Source organism: Pteronotus mesoamericanus, unplaced genomic scaffold (genome assembly GCF_021234165.1).
Source record: "Pteronotus mesoamericanus isolate MK-2021 breed Mesoamerican mustached bat unplaced genomic scaffold, CSHL_Meso_final scaffold_99, whole genome shotgun sequence".
NCBI classification, from domain to species: domain Eukaryota; kingdom Metazoa; phylum Chordata; class Mammalia; order Chiroptera; family Mormoopidae; genus Pteronotus; species Pteronotus mesoamericanus.
In genome coordinates, this window is record NW_026555330.1 from 15,131,174 (window position 1) to 15,149,719 (window position 18,546).

The 18,546-nt window shown below is 56.9% G+C and overlaps 1 protein-coding gene across 2 annotated transcripts in view; it reads right to left on the reverse strand.

The window, feature by feature from the left end:
* The window catches only part of LOC129063924 (cytidine monophosphate-N-acetylneuraminic acid hydroxylase), a 31,471-nt gene extending 15,062 nt beyond the window's left edge, over nt 1-16,409 (reverse strand). The window contains exons 1-5 of one of the 2 annotated variants that reach the window (XM_054565037.1): nt 16,142-16,409; nt 9,936-10,139; nt 9,201-9,292; nt 3,283-3,392; nt 1,932-2,122 (exon numbers count right to left, since the gene is read on the reverse strand). In XM_054565037.1, coding sequence (XP_054421012.1) covers nt 1,932-2,122; nt 3,283-3,392; nt 9,201-9,292; nt 9,936-10,139; nt 16,142-16,152 — 608 coding nt within the window. In that variant the 5' untranslated portion in view covers nt 16,153-16,409. Of the gene's footprint in view, nt 1-1,931; nt 2,123-3,282; nt 3,393-9,200; nt 9,293-9,935; nt 10,140-10,311; nt 10,489-16,141 lie in introns of those variants that run through there. The other variant, XM_054565038.1, reaches the window with a different exon arrangement.
* Nucleotides 16,410-18,546: the final 2,137 nt, after the last annotated feature.

Here is an 18,546-nt window from a genome sequence, read left to right on the forward strand (position 1 = left end):
GAGCAAACAGGAGGAGCTTCAGTAAATTTCCGGGAATAAACTATCAGCGGCGTCCAGCACAGCCTCGCTGCTGTGATGCTACAGGTGAGAACTGGGGTCTGGCTCCCGACAACGTGGCCCATGCGGGCCCCGAAATGAAAACTAGACTGGGTTTCAGCTCTGTGGCTGGCATAAAACGAGGCTCAACGGAGTGAAGAGCTCGTGCCTCCCCTGAGCTGCAGCGCCTGCCCATCGACAGCCTCCTCGCCGGGCCGCAGGCGGCCGCGTTGCGCAACGGGCCTGGCAGGGCAACGCCTGACCCGCACGGGCTCTCGCGCTCTGACCAGCGTGGCAGCTCCCAGTGCTCATGCGGGTCTTGCACAACCCTTGCCCCCAGCGCTCTCGCAATGCGGGGCAGCTTGAGGTCACTACCAGCAGGGTCTCTGGGACAAAGGCGTCACTGAATTCACAGGTAGCTGCTTTTTTTTTCCCCCCTTTTAAAAAATCCTCACCAGAGGATATATTTTTGTTGATGTTAGAGAGAGGAAGGAAGAGAGAAGCATCGATCGGTGCCTCCTGTGCACGCCCCAACGGGGGATGGAACCCGCAACCCAGGTGCGTGCCCGGACTAGGGGTCCAGCCGCACCCTTTCGGTCTGCGGGGCGACGCTCCGACCCACTGGGCCCCCAGCGGCCGGGGCCGTAAGCGGCTTTTTAATCATTGCACCCATGGGCTGCGGTCAGTTCGTGTGTGGCAGGTACTTTGTTGCTGAACCGGTCAATTCAGTTTTTAAACCATTCCCTTTTAGAAGGATAAAGGAGAGGCTGTTCGTGCTTTGGAATAGAAAGACCCAAGGGACCCATCAGCTGGCAAACAAGGCATCAACCCTGACCATGAAAAGTGCGTGGCAAAGTATGGCCTACGTGTGAACGTTGTCATGTAAGGTCACAGAAGGTCTTCTTAGTTCCCGGGCTGGTGTGGCTCAGTGGGCTGAGTGCCGGACTGTGAGCCAAAGGGTCGCCGGTTCGATTCCCAGTCAAGACACCTGTCTGGGTTGTGGGCCGGGTCCCCAGTAGGGGGCCCATGAGAGGCAGCCACACATGGATGTTTCTCTCCCTCTCTTTCTTCCCTCCCTTCCCCTCTCTCTAAAAATAGATAAATAAAGTCTTTTTTTAAAAAAAAGAAGTTCTTTGTCTCTTCTTTTTGATTGCCTGGGTTAGGGGCGTTCCTAGCCCGCTGCTTCGATTTGCACGAGGTGTTGGTGAGGTTGGCTCCGAGCTCAAAGGTGGGGACAGACCAGGGACCGGCAGACCAGGGCCGCCTGCTGCGGCCACAGGGAAGGGTTTCGCCTTTCCAGGGTGGTTGAAGGGAAAATCAAAAGGGGGCTGATGTGGCCCTGGCTGAGTCGCTCAGTGGGTTGGAGCGTCGTCCCCATAGGCCAAGGTTGCGGGTTGATCCCCATCTGGGACACAAGCAAGAATCAACCAATGAAGGCAGGGGTAAGCGGAACAACACATCGATGTCTCTCTCCCCTCACCTTCCCTTCTCGCTAAAATCAGTCAAAATAAAAGGCAGTGCTATTCTGTGGCACGTGAACAGTACAGCTGAGTTGCTGTAGCACCGGTGGGATGGCCTGTCGAGCTGAAGATCCCTGCCACAAATATCGATGGGAAGTGGAACAGGAAGTCCAATGCCCTGGGATGACCCTTACCCTAGACTCCCGCCAAGCAGCGCGGGAGGGGGGAGCCCGGGCCCTGCCCTCGGCAGCCCAGCTGCTCCTCCCCCGGCAGGTGAGGAAGCGCTTCCAGACCGCGGCTGCGCAGGTGGGCGGCAGCGGCCGCCTAGGCAAGGCCTGGGCACCGTCCCAAGGCCCCCGGCTCCGAGTGAGCAGGGACTGCAGCGGACCCCGAAAGCCGCCATCCCTCGGCAGCCGGGCGGGGGGGCGTCCCTACCTCAGGTGGTCTGAGTGCATGTGGCTGATGTAGATGAGGTCGGCCCTGCACAGGCGCTGCAGCCAGTCGGCCGGCGGCTCGTGGAGCAGCCACCACCCGCGGGCGAAGGCAGGGCCCGTGAGCCAGGGGTCAAACACCATCCGCTTGTCTCCGAGCTTGAGGTCCATGCAGGCGTGCGTGAGGTAAGTCACCTGTCGGGAGAGAGGGACGTGCTGGCGGTCGAATCGAGAGGGGCTGGGTCATATGGGAGAACTCAGCTACCGAGTGTGCGGGGACTGGGTCGGGGCGGGGGGCCCTCCACCGGAGTCTGGACTTAGGCGCCGAGCCAGGCGCTGCCGTTTGTTAGGAGAGAAATGCTCGTGGACGGTCCTGGGTGTCGGACCCGTCAGGGGAGCGAGTTCCAGTCTCCAGCGGCCCCTGAGGGCTCGCTTAGTCTGCGCTGCAGAATGTCTTTGGGGTCCAGCCCGCCAAAGCCCCGTGTGCCCGGGGAAGGCGGGCGGACGCTGTGGTGGACCTCGGGGGGTGCAGGGCCGGTGCTCGTGGGCAGGAAGACGGCAAGTGCTTGCCGGGGACACTGGCGGAGGTGGCGGCTTTCCCTCCTAAGTGGCCTGGACGCCCCGGGAGGCCGGGGCGCTCTGAGAATGGCCGTGAGCCGGGACCTGGGGCCACCGTGACCGGAGGCTCTGAAGCAGCTCCCACTCCCCTCCCGTGGCCTGGCGGGTCCTCAGGAAAAAGATGAGGTAACAGGAAAGCGGGGGATGAGGGGAGGCCAAGGACCCACATTCGTTTTACTCTGCCTCTTCTGGGCTGGTTCCTGTTGCTTTCCTCCAAAAAAGAAGTAACTGCCCATTTTCACTTTTCAGAAGTAAGCTTCCCAAATACCATAGAAAAATTAATTTTTGGCTGCTAACCCCTCCCAGACTCCCGGGTGCTTCCTCGGGAGGAAGGGCCAAAGCGCCCGGGGGCTGTGGCCGAGCTCAGGGCGGAGGGCCCGGACATGTGACTGTCGGTCATGGGACCGTGGCCTGGCGCGCTTCCCCCAGCAGCTCCTCCGGGACCCAGCCCTTTAAAGTCGATTTTGTTGTGTGTCTTTCTGGATGTTTTTTCCTGCGATCCTTGCCAAGTTCTGGTGCGTTGCTATGGGTGTTGGCTCTGGAGTTCACAACTTCACCGCGCGTCCTCAGTAACCCCGCAGGGCGTCTTCAACACAGGACAGGATGCAAATACGCCCATACATGGGCATCTCAGTTTTATTTTATATGCAATATATACGCGCACATGCACACACATGTGTAAATGTGCATGTTGCGTCTTTTCGCCTCTAAGAAGGCTGATTTTTGTGTTCGCTCACCTGTACTTCCCCAAAAGCCAATTCCTCGGGGGCTCGGGGCTCCGCATCCCATGGGTTGGGAGGGTTCAGCTCGAGCAGCAAGAGGCCGTTTTCCTCGTCCCTTTCGATCACTAGAAGGAAAGGGGCACAGAGCGGGCTGAGGAGCGAGCGGGACTCCAGAGAAGCGTCACCATGGCTGAAGTACGCGGCCGGGCACACAGCACCGGCAGCCAGAGGAGGGAAGACAGCGCCCGGGGACCCTCCCCGGAGCCCATGACAGCCGGCCGTCGGCTCCTCCCTCACCTGGCACTCTGGACACCACCCCCACACCCCGCCAGGGCGGTCCCAGCATGGCTGACAGGCGAGGCTCCAGGGGCGGGGGCTCAGGCGGGAGGGTGGGCGCTCGGGCCAACGTGAGAGCTGACGCGCAGGAAACACGGGAGACTGAGAGGAGCGCGTGCCAGGGGCGGGGGCTGGGCGCGCTGGGCCGTCACAGGGCGACCGGGAACCCATGGCCCAGGAAAGCGGCGTTCGAGGCCCCCACCGCGACCAGGGGCCAGGCGGGGCCAAGGCTGGGTCTTCCCTGCGCCCTGCGCAGAAACTCTTTTCCTCCTTCCTTCCTAAGAGCGTCCTAACTTTTTGCAGGCGTGGTGAGGCATCTGTCTAACAGTCCTGGTGAAGTCAGCCAAAGACAAATATCTCTGGGCTTCACTTCCCTGTGGAACATCAAAACACAATCTAAACCCACAAAACCAAGCCAAAAGAGACCTGTCGGAGGGAAGGACGAACCGATGGTCGCCAGGAGGCGAGCGGGCGGGAGGGAGTGGGCAATGGCGAAGGGGAGCAGCCCATAGCGCGGCAATGACCTCGCACCGTGACAGGCGGGCACCAGACTGGGGTGGGGACCACGTCGCGAGGCGCCTCGGTGTGTGTCACGCGGTTGTACACCCGACACCGGTGCGATATGGTATGCCAACTATAGATTTTAAAGGCCAGGCAAGAACCTAAAACTATAAAAAGCAGCCACGGTTCCCTAAGTCTTCTTGCGACTCAGTGGCCACAGACCTCGCTCTTGCGCACAGTGCGCGCCGTCCAGGCCAGCGAGGAGCAAGCAGAGCTGCTGCTGCGACTTCCAGGAACCTTTTCTATCCAACAAAGAGGGACCGACTCAAGGGCCCTGTGCTGTTTGCCCTTCCCCCTTCCCTCTCTTGCTCGGAACTTGGCTGCAGCCGTGGTCCTGGGGCCCTGAGGAAGAGGCAGCTCCTAAGGATGAAGGGGCAGGAAGAGGAAAAGAATGTGGCTCCCTGATAAGCCACGGAGCGGCCATGCCGCCCAGCGCTGTCTGCCTTGCAGCTTCCTGTGGCGTAGGAAAAGCTACCCCCACACGGCCAGACCGCTCTGGTTTGAGGTTCTCGCTACCCCGGCGAAAGCGACGCTTGACCGCTGACGCGAGGGGCGGTCAGGTCAGGACTTGCTCAGCAGGGTGGCAGCGAGATGGCGGCGGGGGGGCGGGGCGGGGCCTCTGCGGGGCCTCTGCGGGGCGGGCCTCTGCGGGGCGGGCCGTGTGTGTGAGAGCCCCGCGCCCACGCGGCCCCCTTGGAGCCGCGCCCCCCCCCTCCTCCCCGAACAGCGGGGCGACCTTGGGCAGGTGGCTCGACCTCTCTGTTCTTCAGTGTTTCCACCTTTAAACCTGGCTCCCTCCTCGGACAGTTCGTCTGAACGAACGCCAGCGATTCTATCAATTGTTCCACGAAGGCAAATGAGCTCCGAGAGCGGGCAGCCCCCCTCCGCCCCCGGCCGCACATTTTCCAGCTTTCCTGAAAATATATTTGAAAATGGGTCGCCTCCACTTTCCAAAGGGACGTCCGACCCGCACACTCTGAGACGACTGCTTACGGAAGAAACCGAGGTTAAAAGTCACCCATAAAATGAAAAACTGTGCATCTTGGAATTTTCTCCGGTGGCTGTGAACACAGACTTACATAAGCTGTTGAACTTTGATGCTGGAGGTCTTCCTGAGGGACAAAGACGAGGCACCCACTGTCCCCAGAAAGCTCTTCGCGTTGCCCGCGCCCTAGCTGCATGAGGACGCGGGTGTCACCTCATCGGGGACGGCATTCTGGCCCCTCCAGGTCCAGTAGTGCTCCCAGCCCTGGCCCCTCACTATGTTCCCTCCTGGCCCTTCTGGTCACTAGACATGGCATGTGCTGTTTGCTTATGGCCCGTTCCCCCTACCAGACTCACCGCGCCGTCGGCGCTGGGCTTGTGGCTCCTTCGCTGCCAGGTCCGCAACGTGGGGAGACAGTGCCCCGCCCACCGTGGGCATTGGTTAACCATCTGCTGAGCTAATGATTAATTAATGGTCTTAACTTCAAGTCTCCCAAGATGCCCTCAGGGTTGCAAACTTCCCTCTCTCAGCCCAGGCACTATTCCTGCCCAGAACTGGTCCCCCCAGTTGAGGGATTTAAATAGAGAAATATCTCGGTATAAGCACAACATGAAATGTCTTACTTCCTCATTTTTAAAAGACCATTTTAAAAACCAGAAGCATGGTGGCACCAGACAGCTTCCACTGGTTCTTGAGGAGGGGGGATGGGTGGGGTCTGGGGCAAAGAGCACGTCAGCCTTGGCGTGGGGCCAGTGCCCCTGCGGACCCCCTGCCGTCCACCCAATGCCCCCGGTGCCCCACCGGGCACACGAGGACGCCGAGTTCGGTCTCCCTTCCGACACAGCACCCAAGGCCCTCTGACACTGTGCGTCGGCAGCCAGACATCCTACCATGTCAATGTGCATGCCTGACACTCTAGCCGTCGAAAATACATGCGTGGCCCCAAACCAAGGACACCCAGCTGCTCCCTCCACCCAAACCCCTTCTTCCTCTTCTCTGCCGGATGCAGCTCCGCCCAGCGGTCCCATCTCAACGGAACTTCCGGTCAAGATGGCGGCGCAGGTAATCGCAGCGGCGCGCCTCCTTGCACAACCCCATCAAAATTACAACTAAACCTCAGAGCAACCATCATTCGGGACCATCAGCAGTCAAGCTGAACGGAGGTCCTGCCACTAGCGGATTGAAGAAGAAACCACATCTGACTGGTAGGAGGGGTCGAGATGTGGAACGGGCGGGTCCCACACCTACGTGGCGAGGGTAAAAGTGCGGGAGGGCCATCTCGGGAGCGAGGGGTCCCAGCCACCCACCAGGCCCCCCAGGCCAGGGCTCCAGTTCCACGATGATAAGTCCCCGTAACTTCTGGCTGCAAAAACTAGCGGGATTGAGGCCGTGGGAGACAGAAACTTCTAAAGCCCCAGGCAGGTCCTCTTAAAGGACCCCCGCACAGACTCCGGGCGACTCACTCGCTCTGAGCGTCAGCTCCGCGGCACCAGAGACACGGGGGGGTGGGGCAGAGCTGGGGGCCGCTGTGTCCCAGGCAGAAGCGCTGGCACGTCCCCCCACAGAGCTGGCAGGTGGGCGCTGAGTCTGAGACCCCACCAACCTGGTTCACGCTGTGTGCCCCACCCTGAAGATTCCCCGAGGCCCTGCCCCACCCAACTTTTGGGGCAGCCTAAGCTGTTTCCAGTGGCTTTTCCGTATGAATGGCTTGTCCTGGCCTGATCTTCAAATTTTCCTAAATTCCCTCAAATAAGCAGCACCCAGCTTCCGTGGGCCCCATGCCTTTCTCTAATTAGCCCAGGCCCGGCACCAGCAACCCCAGCCGTGGCTCACGGTGCGGCCTCACCGGGCACCTCCAAGCCCAACACAAGGAGCAGCCACCGCAGGCTGCCGCACAGCCAACGCTGTCACAGCCAAGGCAGAACACAGGCGGGGGCTGGCTTTCAATGCGCCAACAGCGATCAAGGCTCAACTGCAAGAGGAGGGTGCGCACAGACCCCACCTTGAGTACCCAGCTTGGGTGGCGAGGAGGCTGCGCCTCTGGCCCCTACGGGACACCCACCACGGAAGGCCACTCTGTGAAGCCTGGGAGACATAGCGGCTCTGCCTAGGACATAAAATCAAAACACAGGGAGGCTGTCGAAATGAGGAGACACAGAAACTAGGCCCAAATGGAAGGACGGAAGAAAACTCCGGAAAAACAAGTAAACAAAATGGAGAACAGTGATCCATCAGATGTAGAGGTCAAAACACGGGTTATGAGGATGCTCACGGGACTTAGGGAGGACCTCAGCAGCGTAGACCAGATCCATCCAGTTGGAGACGAAGGGTAGGCTAATTAAAGCACAGACCAATTTACAGGGGAACAATAGTAGGGTGGATGAATCCAAGAATTAAATCAGCAATTTGGAATATAAGGAAGCAGAAAACAAAAACAAAAAAACAACAGCCAATCAGAACAGCGAGAAGAAAAAAGAATAAAAAAAAAAAAAGGGCATTGTGTAAGCAGCCTCTGGGATAGCTTCAAGCTTTCCAACATTCCCATCATGGGGTACCCGAAGGAGAAGAGCAAGAGCAAGGAATTGGAAACCTATTTGAAAAGGTAATGTAAGAAAACTTCCCTAACATGGTAATTGTAATGCCAAAGGTTAAAATTAAAGAGAATCGTAAAAGCAGCAAAAGGAAAGCAGTTAGTTACCTGCAAGGGAGGTCCCATAAAACTGTCAGCTGATTTCTCCAAAGAAACTTTGCAGGCCAGACATGCTCAAAATGAGGAACACCAAGGAACTACAACCTAGATCACTCTACCCAGCAAAGCTATCATTTAAAATCAAAGCACGGATAAAGAGCTTCCAGACAAGAAAAAGCTAAAGGAGTTCCTCATCTCCAAACCTGTATTCTATGAAATGTTGAAGGGTCTTCTTTAAGAAGAAGATGAAAAATATGAACAATAAAAATGGCAATAAGTTCATATCTATCAACAACTGAATTTAAAAAACAAAATAAACAAACATGCAGGACAGAGACAGGATCACGGAGGCAGAGAGCGTTTCGATGGCAGCCCGATGCGGGGGTGTCGGGGGGGTGCTGAGGAGGTGAGGGGGTGAAGAGGTCCAAGTTGGTAGTTACAGAACAGCCATGGGGATGTAAAGTGCAGCTCAGGAAATGGAGGAGCCAAAGAGCTTACATGCAGGACTCCCGGACATGGTGGGGGCGGGAGCCGGGGGTGGGTGAAGAAGGGACACAAAGCAGGGAAATCCGGGACGGCTGTAATAGCAAAAATGATTAGAAAAAACCCAGAAGTTATGTCTCCAGCACTCCCGGATGAGTTCAAGTTTATTTTCTCACTCCCGCAGCAGTCCCTCTGAAACAGTGTCTAACGCCCGGAGGCAGCGTTCAGGACTGCCCGAAGTCGCGGTTCCTACTGGGGGGGGGGGGGGGGAGGGGACACGGCTGTCATCTGCCAGAACAGAGTCAAGGGCGTTCCTGGCGTTAGGCCTGCCGTGATCGTCGCTGCCCGAGAAGCAAAATGGGGAAGAGGAAGCAGACAGAAACCGGAACAGAGACGTGGTCTCTTAACTCTGCAGAACGCACCCTGCAGTGTGCACGCAGGGGGCCCGCACACAGACATGCGTCTCACGCATCCGCGGGTGGACAATCGGGGCCACTGTTCTGTGGTGCACCGTGTCCAAGGGACCTAACAGGGGACGCTGACCTTGGACAGCCACCGGCTTGTCTGGGCCACCACTCTGTGCAAATGTCCTCTCCTGGACACTGCGCGCTCTGATGGGGCGGGGTGGCCCATACCGCCCCCCTGCGGCGTTTGCGCACGGGTGGGTCTCGGCGCACATTTGCCAAACAGAATGCTCCCAGGGAGCTTTCAGAGAAACCTTCTGCTTAGAGCTTCAGTGTTCATCACAGAGAAAGGACAGACCGTCCACAGAGTCCAGGCATCATGTTTCCAAAGCTTCCGGGGATATTGGCCACGAGTGGGCAGGAAGGACCCCCAGAACAGCGGTCGCGGACGACGCGGACTGAGGGGCGGCCTTACCCAGCTCGTCCTGGCAGAAGCTGCCTGGGGGGTTGATGTACCGCATGGTGCTCACGTCCAGCCTCCAGTTGTGCTTTGTGCACTTAACAGACCTGGCGGGGAGGAAATCGAAGTCAAGAGCCAACGGGGGTCCTGTCCAGGGCGGGACAGGTGCGGCTCTGCCGCAGTTTTCAGATCCCAACGAGGCCGCCCGGGAAACTGCACCCGCCCTCCAGCCGGGTTTGGAAAAGTGCTGCCCCTGCCCTGCTCCCGGGAGAGAAGGGAAAAGCCCACAGGAGCCTTGAATCTTGTGAGGACGGAGCTGGTGCGGGAGAGCCTCAGCACCCCTCACATGGGGCCATGTGCCCCGGAATATTTCCTGTTTCTCAAGCTAAGAATCAGTTTTGAATTATAGTTCTTAAGACAATTCAGAAAAGGTCCTAGCCCTGGCCGGGTGGCCCAGTGGGTTGGAATGTTGTCCCTGCCACCAAAAGGTGGCAGGTTCGTCCTCCAGTCGGGGGGTACAGGAGGCAACTGACTGACGTTTCTTTCTCACGTCTGTGTGTCTCTTTCTCTCTCATATCAATAAACAGATCCTCAGGGGAGGAGTTAAAAAGAAAATCCGACCATTTATATACAAACTTGCTCGGGAGACCCTTCGTGGGTTGGTTCCCTAACAGTTTCTCCACGGGCACATCTGCCAGATCAAACGGCGGGAGCGGACAGTCCCCAGGGAGGAAGCCGGAGCCCAGGTACCTGCCATCCAGGTCCTCGATGTCCCTTATGAACAGCCCTCCTTGGTGCTTGCACAGGTTCTTGCACGCCCTCAGGAGGCTCTTTCTCTTATAAAAGATGTAATCTTGGCCAGTGTTCTTATTTCGGAAGAAGTTGATTCCTTCCTGGAGGCTGGCGACTTCAGCAGGAGACAGGTAGAGCAGCATCTCCGCCGTCTGCTCGATGCTGGGGGAGGCACACGGCGGAGACACGGGTGCGGTTAGGGCTCCGAGCTGACAGCTCAAAATCTCTTTTTAATGAAAATACCGTTCCAGCGCTTCCCTCCCCCTAGCCAGGTTTGGGGCAGTGCCCTCTGGAGACCCAGGCTCCCTGCCCTGTCCCCGTCCCTGTCACTTGCCTGCCCATTGCCAGCACCCTCCTGCCTGGCCGCCTCCTGCTGCTTAGAAAGAAGGGTGGCTGTTCTTTTGTTTCTGTTTCTGTTGCATTTTCACTATCAGAGGAGTTGGAGAGAGGATGTGAACGCTAGTTCACAGTTATTTCCACAGTTATTTCCGTTGATTCAGTTCCTCCACCACCCACCCTCACCCCACCCTCACTCCACATTTGGGGTGTAAATGTGCCTCTCTGGTCCTGCCACTGGTGGCTGGACCCCCCGCGGTGCCCGGGTGCCAGGCCAGACACTCACAGAGCCTCCAAGCTGCTGTTGCCTCCTCTTTTCTTTTCTAAAGAGGTTATTTATTTATTTTTAGAGAGCAAGGGGGAGGGAGGAAGAAAGAGAGGAGGAGAAACAAGCAATTGTCACCCAACCAGGGACCTAAAGAGTTTATTTATTTATTTTTAGAGAGCAAGGGGGAGGGAGGAAGAAAGAGAGGAGGAGAAACAAGCAATTGTCACCCAACCAGGGACCTGGCTTGCAACCCAGGGGCATGTCCAGGCGGGGGAAAGGGGAATCAAACCAGCAACCTTTTGGCTCATAGGACAGCTCACAGCGCTCAGCCCACTGAACCACCCCAGTCAGGGCTCCCAGGCGCCTCTTAAATCCTGTGTCTTCTCTACTTCCCTGTCCCCACAACTTAGCACACTGCCCACCAGGGGGCGCCTCAGCAAGAGCTCCTTAGCAAGGGAGCCCTCCCACAGCAGCAGGTTCAAAAACCACCTATAAAAACCCCCGGCTGCAAATAAGCACTTGGATTTTCATATATTTTTTTTTACAAGAAAGCTACACTTTTTACATTTCTCAGCCTCCAATTTCTACAGAAACTCTGGTGCAACTCTGAATCCTCAGGGGAAATAGAACTTTTGCAAAGAGAGATTTCGAAACGCCTTTCGGCATCTCTCTGGTATGAAATCTGGGGGCACAGAATTTTCTGTCCACTCCTTAGCCAAGGGCAGGGCTTCCCTTGTGGGTTAACTCAAAGTGGGCTTGCCGCCCAAGTACATTTTTGGCTTTTTTCCTTTAATTTTTAGAAGTACTGCAAATTTTAAAAATGGGATTAAAAATAAGTTTTTAAAACCCAGCAGGGGAGCCCTGGCTGGTGTGGCTCAGTGTATTGAGCGCTGGCCTGCAAACCAAAGGGTGGCTGGTTCGATTCCCAGTCAGGGCACGTGCCTGGGTTGTGGGCCAGGTCCCCAGTAGGGGGCGCTTGAGAGGCGATTACACATTGATGTTTCTCGCCTTTTTCTCCCTCCCTTCCCTTCTGTCTAAATAATCTTAAAAAAACAACAACAACAAAAAACCAAAGCATCAGGGTAAAGAACACCAGGCAAGCTCGCTGCACCCTTACCCTGATAAGGAGGTACAGCTAGCTCCGTATCGAGGTTTTTCAAAGCACGTTCTCCTTGTCTTCAAGCCTAAATTCTGGGGCACTCCGTTTACAGCAGATGTGAAGTGTTTCCAAAAACACATTTCAAATTCATTTGATTGGTAGCAACCCACTTTAAGCCTCATGAATTTTTTATTTTATTTTTAAAAAGATTTTATTTATTTTTAGAGAAAGAGAAAGGGAGGGAGAGAAACATCAATGTGTGGTTGCCTCTCACGCGGCCCCTACTGGGGACCTGGCCCACAACCCAGGCATGTGCCCTGACTGGGAATCGAACCAGTGACCCTTTGGTTTGCAGGCTGGTGCTCAATCACTGAGCCACACTAGCTAGGGCTGAGGGGGTTTTTTTTGTTTTTGTTTTTAATGTGCTTGTGAGCACAAATATTTGACACCAAGCCAAAGCATGAAGCCCTTCCAAAAGTCAGTAGTCTGAAAGTGTCCAAAGAAAATCTTTCTCGGTTTTTAACTTGATTGAATGAATCATTTCCCCAAAGTCCTGTTAGACTACAGGTCTCCCCTTGCACTGCGTAAACAGTTGGACTAAGTACATCGTATCAGTTTCGTGACAACCTAAGGCGTATTGGCCAAAGAAAAACTGTACACATGCTTTATGTATTTTTTCAAATGGTTAGTTTTCCCTGAAAGCAAATTTGTGGATGATTTTGACTCCGTGAAAATTAAGAAAATAAAACCACAGTAAATTCTGGATTGGGTATAAGTAAAATACTTCAGTTACAATAATGTTTTAATAACGTAGTTTTCAATGTTTCAGTATCTTTTCAAGTACTTTAATGTTCTTGAAAAAAACCCAGCCATTAAAAATGCTACACAGAAACCTACTGTGTGTCCTCTTCTGGGGGCTGGGCCCGCAATCCAGCGCATGCCCTGACCGGGAATTGAACCGGCGACCCCTTGGTAGGCGGCACGTGACAGGCAACCACACATCGATGTTTCCCTCCCTCTCTTTCTCCTCCCTTCCTGCTCTCTAAAAATAAATAAAGTTAATAGCGCTTTTTTTAAGAAAAGAACAGATGAGAAATATAAGCAGAGAGATCGAAATTCAAAGAAAGAATAAAAATAATAATAGCAACAACAGATAAAGAATGCTTTTGGTGGGTTGATTCGATGTGGCTCAGGATAGAACCTCTGAGCCTGAGGGTGCGACTGTAGGACCCTTCCCGAACTCAAAGTGAAGAGAGATCTGGGCTCTGCATTCCCTGCACAAAATGCCCAGTCAAGCCTCAGAAACGGTCCCTGCTACAGAGCCCGAGCTGCCACCGCCCCGGCTGAGACAGGGCCTGAGACGGGGCCTGCCACGGAATCTGACAGTCACGGGTCCATCCGGAACCGGAGGAGCAGGATTCCACACAGGCGGCCACACAGGCAGCTGCTGAACTCGGCAGGGAACCAGAGTGAAAAGAAGGCAGGGAAGCCGGCGTCCAAACGGGGACCTTCACAGGCTGCAGGAGCTCCTGGAGTCACCCTGGAAATCTAAGGGTACCCTCCTTGTCACCACCAAACCAGACGGCTGCAAGAGCCCCGCCTGAGGCGCCTCCACAGTGAGGGGAACAGAGGTCAAGGGCTTATCTCAGCAGCACAGCCAGCAGCTACCGGGAATTCAGAGTTCAAGGCGAAGCTGTGGCGCACAGGCAGGAAAGCCCCCAGACCCCAGCTGCACAGGAGGAAAGAAGGGGGGCAGGCTGATGAAACAGGTGTGGAGGACATAGAATCGGTCAATGTCACAAGCCACTGTGTCGCAAGCAAAGGCGGTTCCAGCCCCGAGGAACAGCCGCAGCGATATTGTAAATGCTATTATGGAACTAACAATGTGCCCATCTGAAAATGAGGACCTTTTTGGGGGGTTTCAAAAGAGTTACTCGGCTTGGTTTGAGATTTATACTGTTTCATTAATGAAGTTATGGTTTCTCATGGGATGGAAGGAAGGAAGGAGAAAAACCCCAGAAAAATGGAACAGAATATTCAAGAACTGTGATACAAATACAAAAGTTGCAACATAATGCATAATGAGAATACCAGGAGAATAGAGAGAAAACCAGAGGACCTATTGGAAGCGATAGTGGCTGACAATTTCTCCCAAGTTAATGTTGGGTACCAACCCGCAGACCCAAAATGAGCAGAGAACACCCGGCATGATGTCCCCTCAAAACTACATTGAGGATCATCCCACCGAAATTTCAGAAAATCAAAGAAAAAGAAAAATTCATGAAAGAAGCCAGAGGGGGAAAAACATCTTACTTCTCAGGGAACAAAGGTAAGAATTAAACATGAATCCTCAGAAACCACACAAGCAGGAAGAGAGGGAAGTTAAATAATGCAGGTGTTGAAAGAAAACCCCCAGGGAGAAACAGACAACCTGCACAGTCCTGTGCCTGGTCAAGAGGTCGGAGAGTAACCGACCATCTCCCCACCCAGGAAGCACCAGGCCCCTGAGAGTTTCCTGCCGAATTCCCCCAGACCTTTAAGGAAGAAATTATCCCGATTCTGTGCAATCATTTGCTTATTCTGTACCCTTATACTGTTGTCATTTCTCAAGTGACCTAGAGGTAGAAGCACACTGCACGGGGCCGACTTTTCAACTGTCCCGATCGCCCTCAGTTTAGTAAAAGCCCCCGCGCCCGCCAGGCCTCGGGCTGGGTTCTCCCCCCGCCCCCGCAGCCCGACCGGCGCCGCGCCCCGGAGCTCACCGGCTTTCCCGTGGGACTCTGGCCATTCTGTCTGTGTCCTCCGTGGACACCGCCTCCCCTCACCTGGCCGCTGCCCGCTGCGGTTTCTCCACGCTCGCCCTGCCTGTGTCTTTTGTGTAGGAGGGACCTCACCCTGCATTCAAAGGCTCCACGAGCACGGCGGGGCCGGATCTGAGAGACACCTGGCACGCAGCGAGCCCGCAGTGCAAGTCGGCAGGGCCCCCCCCCCCCCCCAGACCTCCAGGTGTCCCTCGTGACGCTTCCCACGACCTCGGGCCCTGCCCGCGCTCTCACGGCCCAAGGCAGACCCGTCAGGGTCCCTGTCAGGTTGGCCTCGCGACCCTCTCCCTCTCCCTCTCCCTCCGCCATCCAGGCTGCCACCTCCTCCCTCCCAGGCCACTGCCCTCGGCCGCTCGCAGGTCACGCTGCCTCCACGCTCTCATCTGCTCTCCCCACGGTGGCCAGAGCAACATATTTAAAATGGAGATTTCAGAACTAACTTGGCTCCGTTGCCCTTTCTCCCACCTCTCAAAAACGCATTCATACCCTCCCACGGTTCTGAGGGAGAAGAGCCACGTTTCTTGCACGGCCTCGGGGATCGCGCCCCGGGTGGCTGGAAATCCCTCCCTCCAGCCCGTTGTGAACGGGGCTCACTCTCGTCCTCGGAAGGCCACCTGGCCTTTCGCTTCCTCTCCGGGCGACACTGGGCCGCGGCACTCCGCTTGTGAGCCCCGGGGCCGGCCACACCCCCCCCACAGTCCGCGGCGCCAGATGCTGCTTGTTCTCTCCCGTGACTCCCCACGCATGTGACTTCATTTGTAACGACGAGATTAATGGACCCCTGTACCCCCTGAGAAAACAGAAAACCACACGCGAGGAGAAGCCACACTCCAGGGAGCAGCCCTCTCGCCCGGAGCCCAGCGCCCCTGGGGGTTCTGGTTCCTATTTGCTGAACAAATACACGAACGTCACAATTATTGGCCCATGATGGTGATTCTTACAAAACCTTTGTTATGAACCTAAAACAAACTTGCCACCACACCAAGAGTAGGACAGCCCCGTGTTTAATTGCGAAGTAGCGCTTACCCAGATGTTGCGTTGACGTTTTAAGAATTAAACACCCCATGGACGGCACCCCGATACAGCTCAGCAAAGGTCTAAAGGGCCCGTGGTACCGCAGCTGACATTTCCAAGTTCTCACCCAGCTCACAAAGTCTTCCATTCCCCATGAGGGCGTGAGCGCTTCGCTCGTAGGAGCTGGAAGCCTGACCGCACGTTTGAGCCCCAAAGTCAGGGTACCTCTTAGCCCTGCGCACCCCCCAGCTCCAAACCCCACGTCCTCCGGGACCCCCACTGTGAGCCTTTAGAATCGCCCTTGGTCTTCAAGCTTTCTGAGCCCTGGGCAAACAACAGGTATTGACAGAGGGAAGCTCCCAAAATGAGAATTTCTGCCGGACGCCCGAGAAAAATACGGGCAATCTACTACAAAGATGTCACTGGTGAGGGGTGGGTGACAGGCACAGGGACCGGAGAGGAAGGCCCGGTGGGGCGCGGAGATGAACACTCAGGCCACGTCGCGCCGCGAGCCCCCCCGCCCTGACCTCCCCCCAGAGCACTCCGTTCAGGCACCTTTTCCCTGACCTGAGATGACCGAGCAGAGACCAACCCCCACCTCAGTGGGGAAAAGGGTAAACCATACCTTTGTTCCATTCCTGGTAGGAAGAGGCTAAACGGCTCCGTAGAGAAAGCAGACCAGGGAGAGATTGGAGTGTTCCTTTAAGGGATACTTGAGCTGTGGGCTATTTGCTGATAGCAAATTAACTTGATTTCCTTGAAGTCAGAAGACCTTTTCTGATGCAATGGAGACAAAGCAGCCGCCAGCCAGGCCTCGGAAGCCAGTGACTGGGCGGCTGACGTGCTCTTTGGTCTTTGCAGAGCTGTCCACCTCTTTCCCCTCCCACCTCCACCCGTCAGCGCCCAGTCACTTCAGATAACCTCCGGCTCCGCTGCCAGCGGCAGGTGGCGCATCCGGCAGGCCGATGGGTGGAAGGGAGAAAAAACCATTGAGGAGGGATTATCACACCCCTCCAGCCTCCTGTCCTCTCCTGAAAGTGACTCTGGCGCGTGTGCGCACACTTTGTCTTCTTCAAAGCAAAAAGAATAATGGCTTGACCGTACGGAAGAGGGCGTGGGGAACATTCCCATGAGGGTGTGGGGTTCGTTTTGCGCCCAGCTCTTTCCTGGTTCCCATGGCCCCGGTGTTTTGTCTTCCCAGTCCCTCGGGCCTTGCGCAGCCTCTGGGCAGGGGCGAAGTCCTGGTCTCCTGAGAAGCCGCAGTCTCCGCGGCTTCTTCGCCCTGGGGGGACAGGCGCCCCGTCTTTTGGCTGGTCACTGGTGCGGCCTCACAGGCGCAACAAAGGAGCCGCCTCCCTGACGTCTGCTGGGCCATGCATTTTCACTTCGCTCTCCTGCCTGGTTTTAACGCCTCCGCACAGGTCCCTGCACCTCCGTGAAAGGTGCTCCCTGCGTCCCTCCCTAACTGATTCTTCTTCCTCCAGAATTCCTGGAGAAGTCTGCCTCTCCCGGTTGCACTGTAGAAACAGGAGAGCGATACTAGCTCCGGGCAGCGGCGTGTGGCCGTGAGGCTTGTTTATGAGCCTGGGCTTCTGGAGCCAAGGCGGCATCACCCCGGTCTCGTATTCTGTGCGGAGCTTCCACATGGCTGACCCCTCTGAAGAGCGCACCCGTCCTGGCTGGAGACGCGCGGCGGCGAGCACACGGTGGGCGGGGGGTGGTCAGCCCAGGTGAGCGCCGGCAGCCATGGCCTGGGGGCCTCCAGCAGCCCTGCAGCCGGTCTGCGGCCCGTGAAGAGGAACAGGCTGTAGTGAGCCTGTTGTTTCCTCGGGGCTGAAGGAAAAGCCAGACTCTGCACAGCGCCGCCCTGGCCCCACTCCCCACGGCGGCTCGTCCGGCTGTGTGTTCACCGCCCATGTCACAAAGCCCGCTGACCCTCCTCCCGGGAAGGAAAGCGGAAACCACGGGGAGACACCAGCCCTGACGTGGTCCACATCACCCCCAGGCGGCCGGGCCTCTGTGGGAGGTGAAGAGATCTCCATCTTCCAACACGGGGGCGCAGGGTGCGGGGTGGGGGGCTCCCTGGACACCGGAGCCGTCAGGGGTCCAGGTCATCACAGATCTGGTGCTGGGAGCCAGGCCGCCTCTGCCCCAGGCCCCTGGCGCACGAGCTGCCAGCCTGCTCGCCGCCGACCCCCGTTTCCCAGGCCTCTCTGCGTGTTTCTGTCCACCTGCCGAATTTCTCGCTACCCTGACGCCCGTCCCTGCTCTCTAACTGTGTTCCTTCTGGGCCTTCCCCCCCCGCCGCCAACGCGCTTCTCTCCGGAGGCCGCCCGGGCCTGCGTGCTCTGCTTGGCCCAGATTGGTTTGGTGTCTGTGCCTGGCCTGGCCGTAGGCGCTCCGATTCCCAGGCCCCCTCGCCTCACAGCTGTGATCACAGAGACGCTGTATGTGTGGCTTCAGCGTCTCCAGAGATGCGCCTCTTCTCAGGCAGAGGGCGTGCTTGCTGCCGGGGGCGGGGCGGGGGGGTCAGGCTGTGAGGGGCTGGGTCCCCGACGGGCACCCTGAACCCATCCAGCGGCCAGACCCTCCCGCAGGGGAAGTGCACGAGTGGGCAGGGCCACAGAGCCATGGGGGTGGGGAGGGCGGCAGGGCCCGCCTCTTTTTCGGCTTCCGATTGAACCCAGAACTCTCTAGAAGCCCAGTCATAGCTCTGCACAGACACACTGGGGGATGCACGACTCCAAACAGAAGTCGGGGAGGGGACACCAAGGGCTCTACCGTCACCACGTTCTGCGGTCTGGCTTTGGTCCAAGGAGCCTGCACAGGACCACCTCCCCTCTGCAAGCGGGCCTTTCTGGGTGCACCCCCGCGGCCAGAAGCTGACCGCTCCCTCCGTTGGTACCACTGGGGAAGCTCACACGCGTTCTGCGACCGCGCTGGCGTGTGGGTTCCGGAGAGCGGACGCCGCACTGCCCCCCTTTCATGGCCTCTTATCCCCTAATGAGCTGGGCCTGAGGCCCCCGGAGC